This window comes from Piliocolobus tephrosceles, chromosome 6, assembly GCF_002776525.5.
Source record: "Piliocolobus tephrosceles isolate RC106 chromosome 6, ASM277652v3, whole genome shotgun sequence".
Classification (NCBI taxonomy): Eukaryota; Metazoa; Chordata; class Mammalia; order Primates; family Cercopithecidae; genus Piliocolobus; species Piliocolobus tephrosceles.
Window position 1 is genome coordinate 43,070,746 of NC_045439.1, and position 22,532 is coordinate 43,093,277.

Below are 22,532 nucleotides of genomic sequence, written 5' to 3' on the forward strand. Positions count from 1 at the left end.
CAACACGGTAAAACTCCTGCCTCTACTAAAAATCCGAAAAAAAAAAAAAAGAAAGATTTGATACTGAAGAGTCAGTTCTAACATTTTCTTCTTGTTCTCCCGTGCTTTCTTTGCCAAGGACTCTTAAGAGTCATTTGTCTGTTTTATGAGGGTTAGTTTAATTACATTTAGAGAATATAATCAGTAAGTCCATTTAGTTGAATCCAGAAACTACAATAAGTAACTGCAATAAGTCATATGTTGTCAGGGGCTGATTGGGTGGGCCCACCACTGCCAACCCCTAGGAATGGGCAACTCCCATTTACCCTGAGGACATCTCCTATGCTGTTCTAGGCCAAAGCACCATTCCATGTACTGAGGGCACAGCCATTCAGTCTATATAAAATAGTAGTTGACCGTAATGCCTTTTAGATTAAAATTAAACGTAAATATATTTCCTAATACTTTCTTTTACTGCATCCCAAATAGATTGTCTGGCGCTATTCTTGGAGTACCCAAACCCCTGGGATACATGGGAGAAATTACTGGTCCAGAGAACACTTTCTCACATAGGCAAGGATGTTTCCATTTTAAAAAACCTGCTCATTTCAGTTGCTCAGCCATTTTATAGAAAGTGAAATGACTTTGAAATGAATTGTCTTTATAGAGATCCATAATTTGCAAGCAAAATCCCCACTCTGTGACATGTTCTAAGCAACAGCTGTGAGAATTTCAAACGTGCACTATGCTTTTAACAGTTCAACTGTTGCCAAGGGAAATTGAATTGGCTTCAAAATCTTCCTTGGTTTTAATTCTGCATTTACCCTCAATCAAAGACTGAAGAAACAAGTCCTTGGGTGGGACACTGAACTTTCATGAAGACTGTACAGGATATTGAGATATGGAAATTTAAGGTTCTTGAGGGTAGGAACTAGACTGCTGGCATTCTATAGTTCATACTTAGTGGTAATGAACTTTATCACGGCAAACGTGGGCACTCGCCATAACAGTGGCCAATCATCTGGAGTCAGTAGGGGGAGCCTGCTTCCGTCTAAGAGTCATCTTTTCGTTTTCCATTTCAGTTCAAAGCAGGAATATTTTTATCTTTCATGGCACAAAATTATTTTTCCACTCAAGAGCCATTTCTGGGAGTGTGCAAAGAAAATTTCAAAACTCTAGTGTTTAACAACACAAACAGGAGAAATGCAAATGCATTTTTCGTTGTCACTTGTACATATGGTACATATAGTTTTTATTTATATATAGCTCTATTCCCTAAACGTATCGAAAAGATGATATAATGCTGAGGGAAAAAACTAGGCTACAGATCGACACACATTATTAATATAAAAAGAAAAACTACTAAAAGGAAGTATGCAAATACTGTAGTTAGTTATCTCTGAGTTGAGAAAATATGAATGTTAAATTTTTTTTGTTCCCTCCCCTCCCCATTTTCTAAGTTTTGAACAACTGGTACTCTGACGTTTGTAGCTAGCATTAATAATTTCTTTCTTGTTTCCTCTCAAAAAATGTATGTAGGATGCATTCAAATACGTTAATCCAGGAATATTATCTGGAAATGTACCATTTGGCCGTTTGCATTCACCAAGCGTACAAACACATCTCCAAATATCTCATCACTTGTTCTAGATAGATTTAAGTAGTCTTCTCCATTAACTCTTTCGAGTCCAACTTGCCAATTAAAATCTCGAAACTCCTAGTTTGGAGCTGGGTCTTTCCGAGCTCTGAGCAGTCGGCTGACCGGGGTTGGGGGTGGGGGAGATATTCTGAATGAACAGACTGCAAACTGTGGCGGCAGCGTTTTCCCACCTGCATTAACTAAACAAGCGCTGGCCTCAACGCTCCAGGGGTCTGATATTCAAAACAGACGTTCAAGGAAAAGGACACGAGGTGAGAGAATTCGAAGGTTCAGCGGAGAGCGACTGCTGGGGGTTTCAAGGGACCCATTTACACAACCAGTGGCGCACCGGCGCGGGCCGGAGGTCTTATTCCTGTCTACGCATCGCAGGGTCCTGTCCAGAGTGGGGCTCCCCAAGCCCTGAGGGGCCACACTAGCTGCAGGGCGGGATCAAGGTTCGGGGGATCCCCCATCCTTAGCCGACCCATGCCCTTGGAACCCTCTGGTCCAAGACGACCGCCGCCAAAGCCTCCGCACAGCACGGAAAGCCAACCAGCTGATCTGCTGGTCTTACACCTCCCGGAATTTAACAGCTCCTCTCAGGCCCAGCGGCTTCCCACTTCAGCCTGCCCCACCGCCGGGCGGAAGCGGCGGCTGCACCGCCAGAGATCGCGGCTGCATCCGGGTCCCTCACGCTTCGGCCCAATCCTCGACCTCCTCTCTTCCCACTCTCCTGTTTCTCCGCCCTCCTGCCGCCAATCCCTGATCAGGTCTCAACCGAACGTGCTGTCAGGGGAGTGAAGGCGGATACTGGCCAATGAGGCCTCGCTTCCCGTTTGAAGTCTCCAGTGGGCGGGCGCCGGAGGCGGGCGCTGCTGGCCAGAAGGTTCGGTTGCGCGTGTGCCATGGACTCAGCCGCCCGGTGATATTGACAATAGGAGAGAGAAAGGGGCATTGACGGGGACCCACCGTGGGTAGCGAAAGGTGGCTCTGGCAGCGGTGGCTCCAGCTCCTGCGGCTCCTCCTCCTTCTCCTGTCCCCTTCTCTTGCTGCCGCTGCAGATCCAGTCTTCCTCCCTCCCTTCCCCCCCTCCCCACGTCGTCGCCGCCGCCGCCGCCGGGTCCGGGGCTACGAGCTGAGGCGCCGCCCGCCAGGAATGTGAGCGAGGAGCCACCGGCGGAGCCGCAACGGGGTCGGTGCCGATTTGATGGGACGGGCCCGCGGGGGAGGATCGTGAGGCCGCCGCCGCCACCGGAACGCTGAGGTTCGGGTCCGGCCGTGAGGCCTAGAGGCTCCGCCGCCGCGGAACCGGAGGGACCCCGCACCGGACAGCCGTCGCCCCGGGCTCCCCGCAGTTTCCCGGACCTCCCCCTGCACGTCCCGGTCCCGCCGTCCGCCCCCGCTGCGGCCCCCTAGCCCGTCTCCCGCCCCTCCAAGCCACAGATCATCTTCGGATTCTTCCCCAGAAGCTTCAAGGTAACTTCGTCCCTCCAGCACCACGGCTCGCCCGCTTCTCTTCTTCCTCCCGGTCCTTCTGGGGGACCTATGGGGCACCGGCCTTGGGAAGGCCTGGCCGGGCAGGCGAGGGGTGCGGTGCGGTGGGGTGGGGTGCAGGAGCGGGAGCGCCCGTCCCACTTGTCTGATTTACCTACAAATGCTTCTGATGATACCTCTCATTCACTCTGCCCCCTCCCCCCTTTTTCTCCACCTTCTGGGATTGGAGGCGTTTTCTTGCCCCCCTTTATCCACTGGCGGGGGCGGGGAATAAAGGGGGTTTGGTGTGAGGAGGATTCTCTAGCAGCTTATCTTCTCCAGGGCTTGGGGTGTGGGTTAGAAGCAAAGGGTGTATGTAAGCATCCCCACAGACAAACCCCTTCCTTGTCTTTCCCTACTTCCCCTTACCCCCTTTGGATTATCCTGAGCCATGGAAATGCCCTGTGCCTGCTGATTAGAGGATGATAAAGCTTCGGGCGCCCTGGCCCAGGGCGAAACCTGTTTCCCTGGGCTTTGCACGGACCCGCTGTTACCTTACGTTCAGTTTTGTAGTGCTTCAGGGTTGCGATCCTTGACACTTATTCTGGGCCTCGGGCATACGGGGTATATGATTTTTTAAAAAGCTACCTATATATCGTCTGTAGGGAGGAGAGATGAGGGATAAAGAAGAGACAAAAAGAGCGATGGAGGAAGAGGATTTACTGAAATTTTGTAGTGTTAAGAGTTAGAATGAAGTCTAAATAATTCACATACCCGATTGGAAAATCAGCCCCTAAATTTACAACGTACAAATAAGATGTGGAGCTTTTGGCTGATGCAGTCATTTTGATATTTTAAAGTGATCTTAACATCTGTAGTCATTCATAGTTTGTGATTCTGTTTTGAATCCGTCACATTATATTAAGGCTAAATTAGGTGGATTTTTAAAAACTTTTTTTTTTTTAAGAAAACCAAAGAAGACTTCCAAATTCCAAACGTCAACATCATATGTGTGTATGTGTTTTTAAATATTTTTGTTATTTTTTCATTGTCAAAATCCACGTAATCCAGGTAACTTTTTATTCTCACGTGTTCACGAAGAAATTCCCTTACTCTTTTATTTAGAAGTTAAAAACCGCTTGTCTTGTGTATTGGAATGACAGGTGAGTAATTGCATTTCAGCATTTCCCCCATATGCATTATTTCTATCCGAGTCTGCCATTAGTCTTGCATGGAACCTCAGTGCCATGGAAATGATGGCATCTGTTTAAATTGGTGAATTAAATTAAGCTTAACGCTTGTTACTTTCAGGAAATAGCCTTCATTTTAATAACTCAAGAGGGTTAAACAATGCAAAAGTGCTGTTCGGTTCCATAAGTTTAATGGAATGAAAATTGGTATTTGATGATGAACTAAACTTCAAGGTCTAAACCTCAAGGGAACTCAACTTGGTTGTTTCAGTAGGCTGTGAATTTATGTTTTTAGTTCAACTTTGGTGCTTGATTTCCTCATAGTTTTTATTAAGCTTTAATAATGTAAGGTGGCTTCATTCAAAAAGAAGACTTCTTTGAAATGTTTTAATTATGCCTTTTATGTGTTTTGTTTAAAGTAATCTAGCCTGTCCTCATTTGCAGTGTGGTATAGTTTATCACAGCTTACATAGCACATCCCATTAAAAGTTATGCCTGGATAGTTTCAGTAGTAGTAAATTTCACCTTGCTCTAATACATTGGTATAGATTCTTGAAGTACACTAAGGGTTTTAACTCCAGAACCCATTCATAATATTAAATATCTTGGGAAAATGTATCGATGGAAGTTTTCCAGCCACAGAATAGCTCCAAAAATTACTTGAAGATGTGAAGAGCTTTGCAGTTAGAAAATAGGCAGGCAGCATAGATTTCTTTAAGCCTCGATGAATATCTTTAATGCTTATAATGGAGTGGCACAATACGTTAGAGTTCTGATATTGTTTCCATGATACTTATATTATTTTCACCAAATTTTCATGTTTTCCCATTATCATATGACTTTTCTTTTCTTTTCTTTTTTTTGGAGAAGGAGTTTTGCTGTTATTGCCCAGGCTGGAGTGCAATAGCGCACTCTCGGCTCACTGCAACCTCCGCCTCCTGGCTTCAAGTGATTCTCCTGCCTCAGCCTCCCAAGTAGCTGGGATTACAGGCATGCGCCACCACGCCTGGCTAATTTTTGTATTTTTTTGTTTGTTTGTTTTAGTAGAGACGGGGTTTCTCCATGTTGGTCAGGCTGGTCTCTAACTCCTTACCTGAGGTTATCTACCTGCCTTGGCCTCCCAAAGTGCTGGGATTACAGGCGTGAGCCACCGTGCCTGGCCTTTTTTTTTTTTTTTTTGAGATGGAGTCTTGGTCTGTGGCCCAGGCTGGAATGCAGTGGTGCCATCTCGGCTCACTGCAACCTCTGCCTCCTGGCTTCAAGCGGTTCTCCTGCCTCAGCCTCTTGAGTAGCTGAGATTACAGGTGCAAGCCATTGCACCTGGCTAATTTTTGTATTTTTAGTAGAAACAGGGTTTCACCATGTTGGCCAGGCTAGTCTCCAACTCCTGACCTCAAGTGATCTGCCCACCTCGGCCTCCCAAAGTGCTGGGATTACAGGTGTGAGCCACTTGGCCCAGCCCTTTTTTTTTTTTTTTTTCTTTTTTAAGACAGAATCTCACTCTGTCACCCAGGCTGGAGTGCAATGGCAGGATCCTGGCCCACTGCAACCTCTGCCTCCCGGGTTCAAGCGATTCTTCCACCTCAGCCTCCCGAGTAGCTGGGATTACAGGCACCTGCCATCATGCCCAGCTAATTTTTGTAATTTTGTAGAGATGGGATTTCACCATGTTGGCCAGGTTGGTCTTGAACTCCTGATCTCAAGTGATCCACCCATGTCAGCCTCCCAGAGTGCTGGGATTACAGGCGTAAGCCATTGCACCTGGCCAAGATAAGACTTTTCTTAACTGATTTTATTTTCTTTAGCACATATTCGCATTTTCATGCACATCATATATGGGAATTTTAGAATTTGTGTAACTCACATGTATGCTTCCACCTTGGGGATGTATGGGTTTATGATACTTCTTTCTCTTCAGTAGGGATATGTCCTCAGCACCAACTACTCCTCCATCAGTGGATAAAGTAGACGGATTTTCTCGGAAGTCCGTCAGAAAAGCCAGACAGAAGAGGTCACAAAGTTCCTCACAGTTTAGGTCTCAAGGCAAGCCTATTGAGTTAACACCTCTGCCGCTGCTAAAAGGTAAGGCTCATGACCAGGTGATGCATTCATTCTTTTTCAATTGATCTTTCTACATCTATATATAATATCCTTTTTGTAGAGTTTTATATGTATTGCAAATTGAAGGGATGGGATACTTCACACACATTGAAGTTCCTAATGTGTGACCAGATATACCCACTCTCCTATTTAAAGGGTCAATTTAGTCTGTCTTTGGGCAAGTTAAAAGAAACTTATTATCAGGAGAATATCTCACATTGATGAGTAGGTAAACTAAGTACTAGAAAAACTTTAAGATATCTGCATTTGTGTTTTTCATTTTTTCTTCTGTTGGGCAAGTTAAAAGAAACTTATTATCAGGAGAATATCTCACATTGATGAGTAGGTAACCTAAGTACTAGAAAAACTTTAAGATATCTGTGTTTGTGTTTTTCATTTTTTCTTCTGTTGACATTTAGGTGGATACATTATATGCAATGACAACTACAGATTATGCTGCTTTAGGAAGTAGACCCTAGTAGAGGAGATGGTACCATTCATTAATTTACATATAGAAAATGGTATTTGGAAGAATTCATTTTTAAAAATCAAGAAAAACATTGTCCATTTATAGTTGTTTACACGCACTCTTGTTTTCGGATAGTACAAGTAGAAAAGGTATATGATGATCATACTTGTTTAGTATGATCTTTTCTTTGAAGTTTGTTCATTTTTTAATTTTTACTTTTATCTTTTGAGACAGAGTCTCCCTCTGTTGCGCAGGCTGGTTCACGGCAACCTCCACCTCCTGGGTTCAATTTATTTTCCTGCCTCAGCCTCCCGAGTAACTGGGAGCACAGGTGCCTACCACCATGCCCAGCTAATTTTTGTATTTTTAGTAGAGACAGGGTTTCACCAGGTTGGTCAGGCTGGTCTTGAACTCCTGACCCCAAGTGATCTGCCCTCCTTGACCTCCCAAAGTGCTGGGATTACAGTTGTGAGCCACCGTGCCTGGCCTGAAATTTGTTACAAACAAGTTTTTTGGTTTTTTAAAAATTTTCTTTTGAGATAGTCTGATGCTGTCACTCTGGCTAGAGTTCAGTGGGGACAGAGTGAAAGTGCAGGATGAGGCCGGGCATAGTGGCTTACGCCTGTAATCCCGGCACTTTGGGAGCCCGAGGCAGGTGGATCATGAGGTCAGGAGTTCGAGACCAGCCTGACCAACATGGTGAAACCCCGTCTCTACTGAAAATACAAGAATTAGACAGGTGCAGTGGTGGGCACCTGTAATCCCAGCTACTCGGGAAGCTGAGGTTCAAGCTGCTTGAACTGGGAGGCGGAGGTTGCAGTGAGCCAAGATCATGCCACTGCACTCTAGCCTAGGTGACAGAGCAAGACTCTGTCTCGGGAGAAAAAAAACAAAGAAAGTTCAGGTTGAGGCTCACTGTGGCCTCTACCTCCTAGGCTCAAGTGATCCTCCCTTTCCCGAGTAGCTGGGATCAACTTCCTAAGTAGCTGGGGCTGCAGGAGCATGCCACCACACCCAGCTAATTTTTCCGTTTTTTTGTAGAGATGGGGTTTTGCCATGTTGCATAGGCTAGTCTTGAATTGCCTTGGCCTTCAGTACCAGGATTGTAGGCGTGAGCCACCATGCTCAGCCCAACATGTTTTTAATATGAAGAGGTTTTTCTAAATTAGGCGTTTCAACTTTTGTTTGGGTATGTGGTTAGTTTTTGTCCCTTTTAATTTGCATCGTGTTTGCTTCATGTTCATGAACAGGTGTTGTTTGAAAAGTATCAGAACATAGCTTTTATAGTGCGGAAACTATCAGAGTTTACCTTTTAAGGTGGATGTTTATGTGCTTAATACTGAAGAATGGGAGAAAGGGGATATGAACAACACAATGAGCTTTAGTGGCTTGGAGGAAACCAGGCAACCCAGTTTGCTAGTTCATTATTGCAGACTTATTTCTGTAACAGTTTGTGAATTCAGAAGGTATAAGAAAAACTGGAATGTAACCGGAAAAGATCCTCAAAATTTAGCTTAGGGTATTTCAAGCTTCTATTTTTTCCATATGAATACTTTTTTTTAGAAAGGGAGAGAGATTCATGAATAAGATTCCAATGTTTATACAAAATTTTTGGAAACTGAATACCGATTACTGTAAAGATGATATATCTACCAGTCAGTAAAGATGAGCTCCTATGAACTTTGGGGGAGACAATTTTGACTAGAGATTTTGCTGGTAAAAATGAAAATAGTCATTATGAGGCTTTGGAAAGAAAATGAAGGAAACACTCTAGATTGAACTATGCTTGAAATCCAAAGTTGGGAGACACTGATGTTTAGTAATTTATTTAATCTGAAGTAGATATGTAATAGCTGTTAACGTCTATATCTGTGAAGGACTTCATTCTGAGGAAGCCAGTTAAACTTTTTTTTTAGGATTAGAAGGAATTTAAAAACACTAATTTCTTGGATCTTATGGTAAACAATTAAATTAGGACTTCACTGATCACTCATAGTCAGGGTATTAGTTTTGTGGGTAGTGAAAAGCATGCATGAGAAGAATTTGGACACATGCTTTTTTGTTTGTTGTTTTTTCTTTTTTCTTTTTTTATTATACTTTAAATTCTAGGGTACATGTGCACAATGGGCAGATTTGTTACATATGTATACATGTGCCAGGTTGGTGTGCTTCACCCATTAACTTGTCATTTACATTAGGTATATCTCCTAATGCTGTCCCTTCCCACTCCCCCTACCCCATGACAGGCCCCGGTGTGTAATGTTCCCCTTCCTGTGGACACATGCTTTAATGTCTTTTTTCTTTAACGCTTTAATGTCTTTTTTCTCAGTTTTAAAAATTATGGTAAGGTATACATAACATAAAATTTACCATTTTAACCATGTTTAAATGTGCATTAAGTACCTTGACATTGTCATGCAACCTTCCCTACCATCCATCTCCAGAACCTTTTCATCTTCCCCAACTGAAGCTCTGTACCTATTAAACACTCACTTCCTGTTTCCACGCCCCCAGCCCTTGGCAGCCATCATTCTGTTTTTTGTCTCTAGGAATTTGACTACTCTAGGGACCTCCTGTAAGTGATGCCATGCAATATTTGTCTTTTTGTGACTGGCTTATTTCACTTAGTCAAGTGTCTTCAGTGTTAATCTCTGTTGTTGCAGGTGTCGGAATTTCATTCTTTTTTGAAGGCTGAATAATTTCAGTGTCTAGACATACCGTATATTTTTTACTCCATTAATTCATTGATGGACTCTTGGGTTGCTTCCACCTTTAGGCTATTGTGACTAATGCTGCCGTGACCATGACATACAGATACCTGTTTAAGTTCTGGCTTTTACTTCTTTTGGGTATGTACCCAGAAGTGTAATTGCTGGATCATATGTTGAATTTTTTCAGGAATTGCCATACATATTGCCACAGCAACTGGACCATTTTCATTCCCATTAACAATGCATGAGGGTTCCAGTTTTCTGTATCCTCACCATCACTCATTTTCTGCTTTTTAATTTTTTGATAATAGTCATTATAATGGGTATGAAGTGGTATTTCAGTGTGATTTTGATTTGCATTTCCCTAATGATTAGTGATGTTGAGCATCTTTTCCTGTGGTAATTGGCCATTTCTATATCCTTTTCTCACTTTTAAAAGTGAAGTCTGCTAGTATTGCCAGTTTTCCAAGAACTCTGCTTTCCAAGAGTGTGATTTTTTGACCTTGTATATTTTGCCAGCATGAGAGAATTGGAGAGTAACAGGACTATATACTCACAAACCTAATTCCAGATTGACTAACAGTGATTGTTAGGTAGTAAGCACATTCTGGGTAAATATTCTGGAAAGTATTCTATAAATTAGGTATCCATCTCTGTCTATAGAATAACATAAGGAAGTGTAATCAGCAATAGACTTCAGTAATGTATATTTGCTCTTGATTTTTTAGGAAGTAATTTATGGAATATAAAGAAAATATAGGAGGAATTTCTTTTCTAGGATTTTATTTTTTTGGCCATTGCCTTAAGAGAAACCAGGATAAACACTATATGCATGCTAAAGGATAATTATTGATTTAATTTTCTGTGGTATTGCTTTGACTAAACTGGGTTAATTTTATTTGGGGTACAATATAAATTGTGGTTGAATTTTGTGAATTGTTTTAAATAATGAAGTAAAAGAGGTGTCCTTAAGGTCTTTAATTTCAGGGGAGTTTAAATACGATAATTATATAAACAGAATGATTATATAACTCGCCTTTTTAATATGTCATTTTTGAATGCTCAGATACTCATTAATAACCACTTGTTTTGTGCATATGCATTATCAGATTGTCTATTATATGCATCAAAGTCTTTGACAGATTTATAAATACTGCATTAATTCTTAGCATTTTAAAGTCTGTTCGCTTGCAAAACTGCAACATAATGTGAAGGAAAAGTTTTGTTTTGCTCTATTTCTTTTTTTTTGAGACCGAGTTTTGCTCTTGTTGCCCAGGCTGGAGTACAGTGGTGCCATCTCAACTCACTGCAATCTCTGCCTCTGGGTTCAAGTGATTCTCTTGCCTCAGGCTCCTGAGTAGCTGGGATTACAGGTGCCCACCACCACACCCGGCTAATTTTTTTGTATTTTTAGTAAAGATGTGTTGGCCAGGCTGGTCTCAAACTTCTGATCTCAGATGATCCACCTGCCTTGGCCTCCCAATGTGCTGGTATGAGTCACTGCACCCAGCCTATTTTGCCCTATGTCTAATAGGTGGAGTTTTGAAATCTGTATCACTGATGTTATTTCCTGTAGAAAGCAACACCACCTGTAATTCTGTATAAATATACCTGTTTTTTTTTTCCGTATCTGTGTGTTAGGAAATTATAGGACGAACTTTGCAAAGATAGACATTTACATTTTCTCCATCTTTGTATGCTTTTGTGAAAGTGTTTTTAGAGAGTCTTAACATTTTTGAGACCGGGTATGGTGACTCACGCCTATAATTCCAGCACTTTGGGAGACTGAGTTGGGAGGCTCGCTTAAGCCCAAGAGTTTGAGACCAGCCTATGCAACATAGGGAGACCTCATCTCTACAAATAATTGTAAAAATTAGCTGGGGTGGTGGTGTGCGCCTGTGGTCCCAGCTTCTTGGGAGGCTGAGGTGGAAGGATTGCCTGAGCCTAGGAGGTTGAGGCTGCAGTGAGCTGTGATCATTCCATTGTGTCCAGTGTGGCTAACAGAGTGAGATCTTTGTCTCAAAAGAAAAACATTTTTTTCTTTGAGTCTAAAAGATTCTTACTCATCCACTGATAGGGAAAACCTAGTAGAGGTTTAGTGCCTTACTTGCTTGAAAAGAAAGTAAAATCTTGGGGAAGGTCCAGAGGAGGCAGGTCATTTGAGGTCAAGAGTTTGAGACCAGCCTGGCCAACATGGTGAAACCCCATCTCTACTAAAAATCCAAAAATTAGTGGATGTGGTGGTGTGCACCTATAATCCCAGCTACTCAGGAGGCTGAGGCAGGAGAATCACTGGAAGCCGGGAGGTGGAGGTTGCAGTGAGCTCATACTCTGCCATCATAGACATACATAGACATAGACACTGTCACAAAAGAAAAAAAAAAAAAGAAAGTAAAGACTTGGATACTTTCCTTACACTTGCACAGCAGGACATGAAGCAAGCCTTGATTGTTACCTAGGTAAGTTGTTGAATATGACAGTCAAACTGAACACTTAGGAAAACACACAAACACACACGCACACAAATTTGTGTTGATAATAAACAGTGGTAGGACCACCTGGTTGGGTGATTTATGTTCTCTCCTCACCCCACCTCCCATGCCTCATTTCCTTGCATTGACTTTAAGCGATTCTGTAAGTTTAAATTTGGGTGAATGTTTTTTGAAAAATATTGCCTCTTTGAAGATGGAATTATAGTGAAAGTAGCATTGTTATTTCTTTTTTTGTTTGTTTGTTTTTTTGAGACAGAGTCTTGCTCTGTCACCCAGGCTGGAGTGCAGTGGCTCAATCTCGGCTCTTTGCAACCTCCGCCTCCTAGGTTCAAGCAATTCTCCTGGCTCAGCCTCCCGAGAGTAGCTGGGATTACAGATGTCTGCCACCACACCCGGCTGATTTTTGTATTTTTAGTAGAGACTGGGTTTCTCCATGTTGGCTGGGCTGGTCTCCAACTCCTGACCTCAGGTGATCCCGCCCACCTAGGCCTCCCAAAGTGCTGGGATATTGGTGTGAGCCACTGCGCTCAGCCGCCATTGTTATTTCTTGTCTCACAATTCATTATACATTTCCGAGGCATTTTGCAGATGGTCTGTACATTCACTTTTAGATATTCTTACAACTATGATGACTAGAGGTCCCATTTAGCAGAAAGAAACTCTTTGCCTCTTTGGTGTTGATACTCTTTCTCTAGTGAAAACACTTAAAAAAAAAAACCCACCATAGTTTTAAGGTTCAGCTTACATTTTTACTTTTTAGGGTGACAACTTGTAAGAACTTTAAAAATTATAATTTGAAACTAGATTTCGTGCCTTTTTTTTTTTTTTTTTGAGACGGAGTTTAGCTCTTGTTGCCCAGGCTGGAGTGTAATGGCACAATCTTGGCTCATCACAGACTCCGCCTCCTGGGTTCAAGCGATTCTCCTGCCTCAGCCTCCCGAGTAGCTGGGATAACAGGCATGTGCCTCCATGCCCGGCTGATTTTGTCTTTTTAGTAGAGACGGGGTTTCTCCATGTTGGTCACGCTGGTCATGAACTCCCAACCTCAGGTGATCTGCCTACCTCGGCTTCTCAAAGTGCTGGGATTACAGGCATGAGCCACCGTGCCTGGTCGTTTTCGTGCCCTTTTTTTTTTTTTTTTTGAGACGAAGTCTCGCTCTGTCGCCCAGGCTGGAGTGCAGTGGCCAGATCTTGGCTCACTGCAAGCTCCACCTCCCGGGTTAACGCCATTCTCCTGCCTCAGCCTCCCTAGTAGCTGGGACTACAGGCACCCGCCACCTCGCCCAGCTAGTTTTTTTGTATTTTTTAGTAGAGACGGGGTTTCTCCGGGTTAGCCAGGATGGTCTCAATCTCCTGATCCGCCGGTCTCGGCCTCCCAAAGTGCTGGGATTACAGGCTTGAGCCACCACGCCCGGCCTTTCATGCCTTTTTAATGATTGGGTTGGTTAATTGTTTTTCGTCTATATCTGCTTTGTGTATAGGAAAGCAGGCACATACAATATAATACCAGATTTTTATAACGAGTGAATACGCTAAAACCTATTTAGGGTAAGAATAGTCTCTTCAGAGGCCAGGTACAGTAAGTAGCTAACACCTTTAATCTCAGCACTTTGGGAAGTCGAGGCGGGAGGATTACTTGAGCCCAGGAGTTCAAGGCCAGCCTGTGCAACATAGCAGGCCCATCTCTAAAAAAAAAATAAAATAAAAAATTAGCTGGGTGTGGTGGTACATGCCTGTAGTCCTAGGTACTTGGAAGGCTGAGAGAAGATAGTTTGAGCCCAGGAGATCGAGGCTGCAGTGAGCTGTGATTGTGCCACTGCACTTGAGCCTGGGCAACAGAGTGAAACCCTGTCTCAGAATAGTCTCTTAAGGAATAATGTCATCGATTTTAGTGTTTACTATGGTCCATGTCGTGATACAGTGTCACATGGGCTTTGTTGGTCCACAAGAGTCCTTGCTTACCGCTAGCTGGGTTGCCCTTGGACAAATGAGTTAACTGCTGAAAGCTTTGGTTTTCCTTGTCTGTAAAATGATGATGATGATAATAGTCGATAGATGTGACAGTGCTACATTCAGTAAATACTAGCTGTTGTTATTTAATGGGGGTTTCAGAAGTTAGAATATGAATAATATGAAATTTTTATGATATTTTCCTAGTAAAAAGGTGGAAATAGGAAATTTCTCTGAAAATTATGAAGAGCATATTTTTGCAGCCACAAATGTTTTTCAGCCAAAAAAATTGAAAGAAGCAGTTTTTAAGTATGGTGAATTTAATAGAATAGCTATTCTAAACATCTTCACCTGAAGAGTTTCATTTACTGTATTAGTATCTTGCCATGTTATTTAGTGTAATGCTTTTTATTTTTTATTTATTCATTTTTTGAATAGATAATACAGCCATATGGTTCAAATTCCAAAGGTTACGAAAGGATGTGTAGTGAAAAACCTTCCATCCCTTCTCCTAGTTTTGCTTCCCAGAAGCAACCAGTCATTATATTCTTGTATAGTAGATATAGAGATTCTTAAATCCTTGGTTGGATTTAAAATGCAGTGAGCAGCCTAAAATTATGTGAATATTTTGTATGTGTATATCCATTTAAAAAATGGGGAATCAATAGCATTTTTCAGATTCTCAAAGGGGTATCTGACTTGAAATAGGTTAAGATCTGTTGATCTAGTTTGTACCTTGGATTAATGATGTGTGTTCTTTAGGCATCTAAGGGGTGTGTGTCTGTGTTTGTGTGTGTTTTCAGAGACAGAGGTTCGCTCTTGTTGCCCAGGCTGGGGTGCAGTGGTGCGATCTTGGCTCACTGCAACCTCTGCCTCCCAGGTTCAAGCCATTCTCCTGGCCTCAGCCTCCTAAGTAGCTGGGATTACAGGTGTGCGCCACCACACTCAGTTAAATTTGTATTTTTAATAGGGACAGAGTTTCACCATATTGGTCAGTCTGATCTCAAACTCTTGACGTCAAGTGATCCACCCATTTTGGCCTCCCAAAGTGCTGGGATTAGAGGCATGAGCCAACACACCCGGTTGTGTGTGTGTGTGTTTTTAAAAAATAACCATAAGCTTTACTTTAGAACTTAAAGAACATCTATACGTTAATGGATGTTAAAGTTCAGTTTTAGACCCTTTGAAAAAGTGTGGTAATAATTTTTTTGGGGGGAAGCAATTTTAAGATCTTGCACAAAAGCAAGTGCCAAACTATGTTATGTTTTTCTTTCCTTTTTTTTTTTTTTTTTTTGAGATGGGAGTTTTGCTTTTGTTGCCCAGGCTGGAGTGCAATGGCGCGATCTAGGCTCACTGCAACCTCCGCCTCCTGGGTTCAGGAGATTCTTCTGTATTTTTATGTGTGAAAGATTGTACCCTGTTTTAATGAAGAGATATTTCATTCACTTTTAGGCAGGAATATATATTTTTTAATATACCCTAATAGTTTGCTTCTGTAGCATAGATAAAATTATTGTACAGAGTTTTATGTGGGCCAAAAGAAACTGGCCAGGCATGATGGCTCACGCCTTTAATCCCAGCACTTTGGGAGGCTGAGGTGGGTGAATCACTTGAGGTCAGGAGTTTGAGACTAGCCAGGCCAACATGGTGAAACCCTGTCTCTACTAATACAAAAAAATTAGGCAGGCATGGTGATGCGCACCTGTAATCACCTACTTGGGAGACTGAGACAGGAGAATCTCTTGAACTGGGAGGCAGAGGTTGCATCACTGCACTCCAGCCTGGGTGACAGAGTGAGACTCTGTCTCAAAAAAAAAAGAAATCGAGAGTCAGTGTACTTGATATATTCATCACTTAAATGTAGGATAGAAGCTTGCATTCATATTCATCCCATTAAAAATTGATTACTTAGTTCTGGCAGGGTACTGTGGCTTATGCCTGTAATCCCAGCACTTTGGGAGGCCAAGGCGGGCGGATAGCCTGAGGTCAGAAGTTTGAGACCAGCCTGGCCAACATGGTGAAAACCCTTCTCTATTAAAAATACAAAAATTAGCCGGGCATGGTGGCACACGCCTGTAGCCCCAGCTATTCGGGAGGCTGAGGCAGGAGAATTGCTTGAATCCGGGCGGCAGAGGTTGCAGTGAGCTGAGATCGCACCATTGCACTTCAGCCTGGGCAATAAGAGCGAAACTCTGTCTCAAAAAAAAAAAAAAAAAGTTCTTAACTTAGGGTTCATGGATTTCTGGTTGGGACAGTGTGCATCTGGATGGGCTTCAGGGTTTCTAGACCCTCCTAAAATTATATGTAAAGTTTGTGTATGTGCATTCTCTTTTTTTTTTTTTTTTTGAGACGAAGTCTTGCTCTGTCGCCCAGGCTGGAGTGCAGTGGTCGGATCTCAGCTCACTGCAAGCTCCGCCCCCCGGGTTCACACCATTCTCCTGCGTCAGCCTCCCTAGTAGCTGGGACTACAGGCGCCCGCCACCACACTCAGCTAGTTTTTTGTATTTTTTAGTAGAGATGGGGTTTCACCGTGTTAGCCAGGGTGGTGTCGATCTCCTGACCTTGTGATCCGCCCACCTTGGCCTCCCAAAGTGCTGGGATTACAGGCTTGAGCCACCATGCCCGGCCTGCATTCTTTTTTGGAGGAGAGAATTCATTGCTTTCATCAGATTCTCAAAGATTCAACCGTTCCGTTCACGCTGTCTCTCTGTAGTTAAGAACTTTTGGCTTAGACTAAATGGGAATTGTGTTGTTACTATTTTCTGAGTATTGTGTTAGCTGCTATGCGTGCACATATGCATCTACCCTTACCATAAAACACTGTAAGGCATAAATAGCATTCATCATAATGTGTGTCCGTCCAGGATGTAACCTGGATATTTATATGCAATATTTATATGCAAGACAGAGCATATAAATATTGAAGTGCCAAATGAATGTTCTGATAAAATGAGGTGGTCCTTTTCTACCTAGAATTTTCTTTCCCAACTCCTTATCATTCAAGTTTTAGCTCCAGTGGGACGTCCTTGGGGACTTCCTTAATGAGTTTAAAAAATAGTCTTTGGGCTGGGTGCGGTGGCTCATGCCTATTATCTCAGCATTTGGGAGGCTGAGGTGGATGGATCACCTGAGATCAGAAGTTCGAGACCAGCCTGGCCAACATGGTAAAACCTCATCTCTACCAAAAATACAAAAATTTGCTGGGCATGGTGCTGTGCACCTGTAATCCTAGCTACTCGGGAGTCTGAGGCAGGCGAATCACTTGAACCTTGGAGGCGGAGGTTGCAGTGAGCCGAGATCACACCACTGCACTCAAGCCTGGGCGATGAGTGAAACTCCATCTCAAAAAGAAAAGAAAAAAAAAAGTCTCTGGCTGGGCACAGTGACTCATGCCTGTAATCCCAGCACTTTGGGAGGAGGCAGGAGGATCTCCTGAGGCCAGGTGTTCAAGATCAACCTGGGCAACATAGTGAGACCCCTGTTCCTACCAGAACATTAAAAAATTAGCTGGAAATGGTAGCATGCACCTGTGTCCTGGCTACTTGGAAGGCCGAGACAGGAAGGAGGATTGCTTGCTGTAGGTGACAGCAATACTTTTGTCTCTTGGGAAAAAAAGTGTTTGAAGTTTCTATTACTCTGCTGCTTTCTTATAATCTGTAATTATTTTATTTTTGTTTATTCACTTGTCTGATATATCTCCCCTTCCCCATTAAAATACGGTCTTCCGTGTAGAAATCTTGTTTTTCTTATCTCTAGGGCTTAGAACAGTGCCTTGTACATAATTGGCATTCAATAAATATTTCTTAGTAAATCAATGAACATTTTTAGTTCACATTTAGGTTGACTTAGTTGACTAATAAGTAATAAAGGCTTTTATTTTTCCTTCATAAATATTTAAGCCCCCCCTTTTTTTTTGTTTTCAAAACCCAGGCCAATTTTATTCAAAATAAAATTTTAATGCCAATTTTTTAACTTATAATTTTTTTTTTTTTTTTTTGTGACGGAGTCTTGCTCTGTCGCCCAGGCTGGAGTACAGTGGCCGGATCTCAGCTCACTGCAAGCTCCTCCTCCCGGGTTTACGCCTTTCTCCTGCCTCAGCCTCCCGAGTAGCTGGGACCACAGGCGCCCGCCACCTCGCACGGCTAGTTTTTTTTTGTATTTTTAAGTAGAGACGGGGTTTCACCGGGTTAGCCAGGATGGTCTTGATCTCCTGACCTTGTGATCCGCCCGTCTCGGCCTCCCAAAGTGCTGGGATTACAGGCTTGAGCCACCGCGCCCGGCCCTTTAACTTATAATTTACACAAAATTATAAACTTCTTTAATGAAAACTTTTTGTTTTGAAAGGATCACATTGCTGAGTGTTCACTTAAAATCTTGAGTGGGTTTGTGCTTTGGTATTCTGCACATTTCAGGTTAAAAACGTAAGTGGTATCTTCTATAGAGAGAATGGAGTGGATTTTATAGATGACAAAGTTAGAGTGATTCCTTTTACTTTGCAAATTCATCGCTTTCATTTTACAAAAGTTAAGACGTTAAGTCCAGTGAAATCCTTCTGTTCTGTGTATTTGAGGACTGATAGGCTAATCAGATCACCAGACTTTATATAGTTTAAGAGAGAATAGCATATCTGAATATTATAATGGACTTTCAGAGCAGGGTTTTATGGGCAAATGTTCTCTGATTTGTAAAACTTACATTTTATAATAATACTGGCTCATAATAGTAATTAGATTTTGTAGTGCTTGTAAAAGATCAGTAAAGGTTCTAGATATTTCAAATAGGCTAAAGTAGTTCTTTCGTTTGCAAGTGATGACATCCTCTTTTAATACTTAGAAATGGTTTTCCACCTTTTGTATCTGAAGATTATTTTTTTGAAAACTTATATGGAATCTTATTTTTATGTTACAGTAGAATTAAGCATAGTTTCCTTCAGTAAGAATGTAAGCCCTGGGGTCACACATACCTGGAGTTTGAATTCTGAGTCTACCATTAGAAGCCATTTGACTTTTTTTTCTTTTTTTTTTTTTTTCCTTGCATTGTCACCTGGCCTGGAGTGCAGTGATGGTATCTCGGCTCACTGCAACCTCTGTCTCCCGGGTTCAAGCAATTCTTCTGCCTCAGCCTTCTGAGTAGCTGAGATTATAGGCGCCCACGACCACGCCCAGCTAAGTTTTTGTATTTTTAGTAGAGATGGGGTTTTGCCATGTTAGCCAGGCTGGTATTGAACCCCTGACCATGTGATTCACCCGCCTTGGCCTCCCAAAGTGCTGGGATTACAGGCATGAGCCACCAATACCTGGCCCGAAGCTGTTTGACTTCTAAGCCTTGGTTTTCTTATATCTAAAACTGGGAGAGTAATAGAAGCCATATCATAGATTCAAATTAAATTCCAGAAAGCAGGTAAAACATTTAGCCTAGTGCTAAATATATTGTATGAGTTGAAGAATATTAACTACTATAATGATAGGAAAAGTGCGCTATGGGAAATGTTTACTAATGTCTTTTAGTTGATTTTTGTTCCTTTAACACATTACATGGATTCTTTCCATTTAAGGAAGAAAAATATGGAGTATATACAACTGTGAGAATTATACTTTTAAAGCAAAAAGGAGAAACTAGTTCTTATGGAACAATCTCAGCGTTACTGTTTAGTTAATGTCAGTCTGAGACAGATTTGTTGTTTCTGGAATCAGAAGTTAAAGTGGCTAATGTAATTATTTTCAAGGGAAATTCCATTTATGGAGCAGTACCAGGTAAAATTATTATTAGATAAACTTTTTTTTTTTTTTTTGAGATGGAGTTTCCCTCTTGTTGCCCAGGCTGGAGAGCAACGGTGTGATCTCAGCCCCCTGTAGCCCCCACCTCCTGGGTTCAAGTGATTCTCCTGCCTCAGCCTCCTGAGTGGCTGGGATTACAGGCATGTGCCCCCACACCTGGCTAATTTTTTCATTTTTAGTAGAGACGGGGTTTCACCATGTTGGTCAGGCTGGTCTCAAACTGCCAACCTCAGGTGATCCGCCCGCCTCGGCCTCCCAGAGTGCTGGGATTACAGGCATGAGCCACCGTGCCCGGCCTAGGTAAACTTAATTTGGAAGTTGTTAGGCCGGGCGCGGTAGCTCACACCTGTAATCCTACCTAGCACTTTGGGAGGCTGCAGGTGGGAGAATCGCTTGAGCCCAGGAGTTCAAGACCAGCCTGGGAAACATGACAAAACTCTGTCTCTACAAAAATTAGGAAAATTAGCCAGGTGTGGGGGCATGCTCCTGTTGTCCCACCTACTCTGGAGGCTAAGGTGAGAGAATCATCTGAGTCCGGGAGGTCACGGCTGCAGCAGTGAGCCAAGGTCACGCTGCTGCACTCCAGCCTGGGTGACAGAGTGAGACCCTGTCTCAAAAAGAAAGAGTGAAAGAGAGAGAGAGAGAGAGAGAGAGAGAAAGAAAGAGAGAAAGAGAGAAAGTTGTTTACCAGGACAGGATCTTCAAACGTTTTTGTAATTGCTTATTTCTATCAGAATATAACTTCAGCACTCTCCTTATATTTGTCCTATTATACAACATTAAAACATATACAGACATAGAGATGTTTAAAAAGAATGATATTGAACAATATGAAATAGAGTCCTAATACTTTTGTGCCTCCATTTCTCTTGCCCATTCCCCAGCACACACACTGGTCTGGAACACAGCTTTGTTTTGATATTTAGATTCAAAGAGAGAACTTTCTCTTCGGGTTTTGAGCCATGTGAGTTTTGCAGCATTTTATTTTGAACCAGCAAAGGACTTAAGAGGGCCAGGCGTGGTGGCTCATTCCTGTAATCCCAGCACTTTGGGAGGCTGAGGCAGGCAGATCACTTGAAGTCAGGAGTTCGAGAGCAGCCTGGCCAACATGGCGTAACCCCCATCTCTACTAAAGATACAAAAAAAATTAGCCAGGTGTGGTGGCAGGTGCCTGTAATCTCAGCTACTTGGGAGGCTGAGGCAGGAGAATCTCTTGAACCCATGCGGCGGAGGTTGCAGTGAGCTGAGATTGCACCACTGCACTCCATCTTGGGTACAGAGCAAAACTCCATCTCAAAAAAAAAGAAAAGTTGAATGAGAAACTTCTTTCTTAGTGTACCTTCTTGAGGTCTTTCATTGGCTTTTAAGTTTATTGCACCTTAAGGAAAGAATCTGAATTGAGGATTTTACCAGTTTAAAGAGTATCCCAGATGGCCCTTTGTTGATGGCTCTTATCTTGTGGTCAATGGGTGAGTTTTAGAGGGCCCTTGACCCTCTTGAAATTCCAGGGAGTATTTTGTGTTCCTGTGCAACTGACACTTTTCTGGACAAAGGTTTAGAGTTTTCATCAGGCTCTCAAAGGAGTTTCTCCAAAGGCTAGGAACAATTGCTTTGGGTGGTTGGCATGTTTTCTCACTCAGACTGGAGACAGAGAATTTGTCATCTCTCTCTGTAGAAGGGAGCTCTCATGACTAGAGGTTTCTTCTTCTATATTCCTTTCCTGATTTTTAATTCTTTTTGATACCAAATAGAATTTTAAAAGGTAGCTGAAGGGAGAAGTTACTACATGACTCTAGTGTGTGGTTGGCTGGAAAAGTTTGATCTGCATCCTTTGAAAAATTCAGTTGGGTGAATAGGAATACCAGTGATAAAATTGAGTGTGCCTGTAAAGAAACATTTTTCTGGAATGGCTGTGGACCTAGGAGAATTTGGGAGGAGAAACTCAAGTTGCTTCTGCTGGTAAAGAAATAGGTTAGCAATCAGTGAAGAAGAGATGTCTGTTGGTTTTTTGGTGTGCCAGGCAGTGTACCACATGGCGTCTCATTGAAGCCACATGCCCAACACCAAAAACAAGGGATGGTTACTTTTAACTGAGGGCAAAGTAATTTGCCCACTCCAGCAGAGAGAGCCAGGGGTGGGACCCTAGGCCCATCTGGCTCTAAAGCTGGTAACTTCCTTGTTATGGCCGTTAGCCATAAATGTGTGCAGGTGAGAACAGCTAACCACAATCTCGCTCATGCTGTGCTGGGGGTGATTTACGTTTTTGCAAGTACTCTAAAAATTACGAGGAGACTGAAGGTGGTGAGAAAGCAAAGCGGAGAAGAGAAGAATGAGGGGAGCAGCCAGGCCTGCAGCAGCACTGTGGGTGGTGATGGGGAGAGGTGTGGCGGAGTGGCCGGCTGTGGGCTCTGGGCTCCTCAGGAAGGCTGGCCAGGCTGGGGAGCTGGGCACAAGACGCTTCCCGGGGCCCCCTGTGCAACTCATGCTGTGTCCTGGTGAAGGCATGTCGGTCATGTCAGTCACGGAATAGTAAGGAAGGGTTTGGTAAACTGGTAGCATTCTGGCTGCCGTGTCCTTGAACACCCATTCCTTCATCTTTGGGGAACTAACTTATTGTAGGAAAGGGTCTAGGTTCAAGTCTAGGTGATAATCCTAGCTTTGTGAACTGAGATGAGTTATTTAAACCTCTTTGGAACTTCAGTTTCCCTTTTTGTAAAACGAGACTCATGCTGCTCAAGGTGGTTGTGAGGAG

At 42.8% G+C, this 22,532-nt stretch overlaps 1 protein-coding gene across 5 annotated transcripts in view; it reads left to right on the forward strand.

The window, feature by feature from the left end:
* Positions 1–2,470: 2,470 nt before the first annotated feature.
* Positions 2,471–22,532, forward strand: part of PPP2R5E (protein phosphatase 2 regulatory subunit B'epsilon) — a 179,174-nt gene continuing 159,112 nt past the window's right edge. For 3 of the 5 annotated variants that reach the window (XR_002735618.2, XM_023232002.2, XM_023232016.2), the window contains exons 1-2: positions 2,471–3,094; positions 6,200–6,363. Coding sequence is in view for 4 of the 5 variants with exons in the window: in XM_023232002.2 (XP_023087770.1) it covers positions 6,207–6,363 (157 nt within the window). In the remaining variant the exon portion in view is untranslated. The remainder of the gene's footprint in view (positions 3,095–6,199; positions 6,364–22,532) is intronic. The other 2 variants (XM_023232005.2, XM_023232028.1) reach the window with 2 other exon arrangements.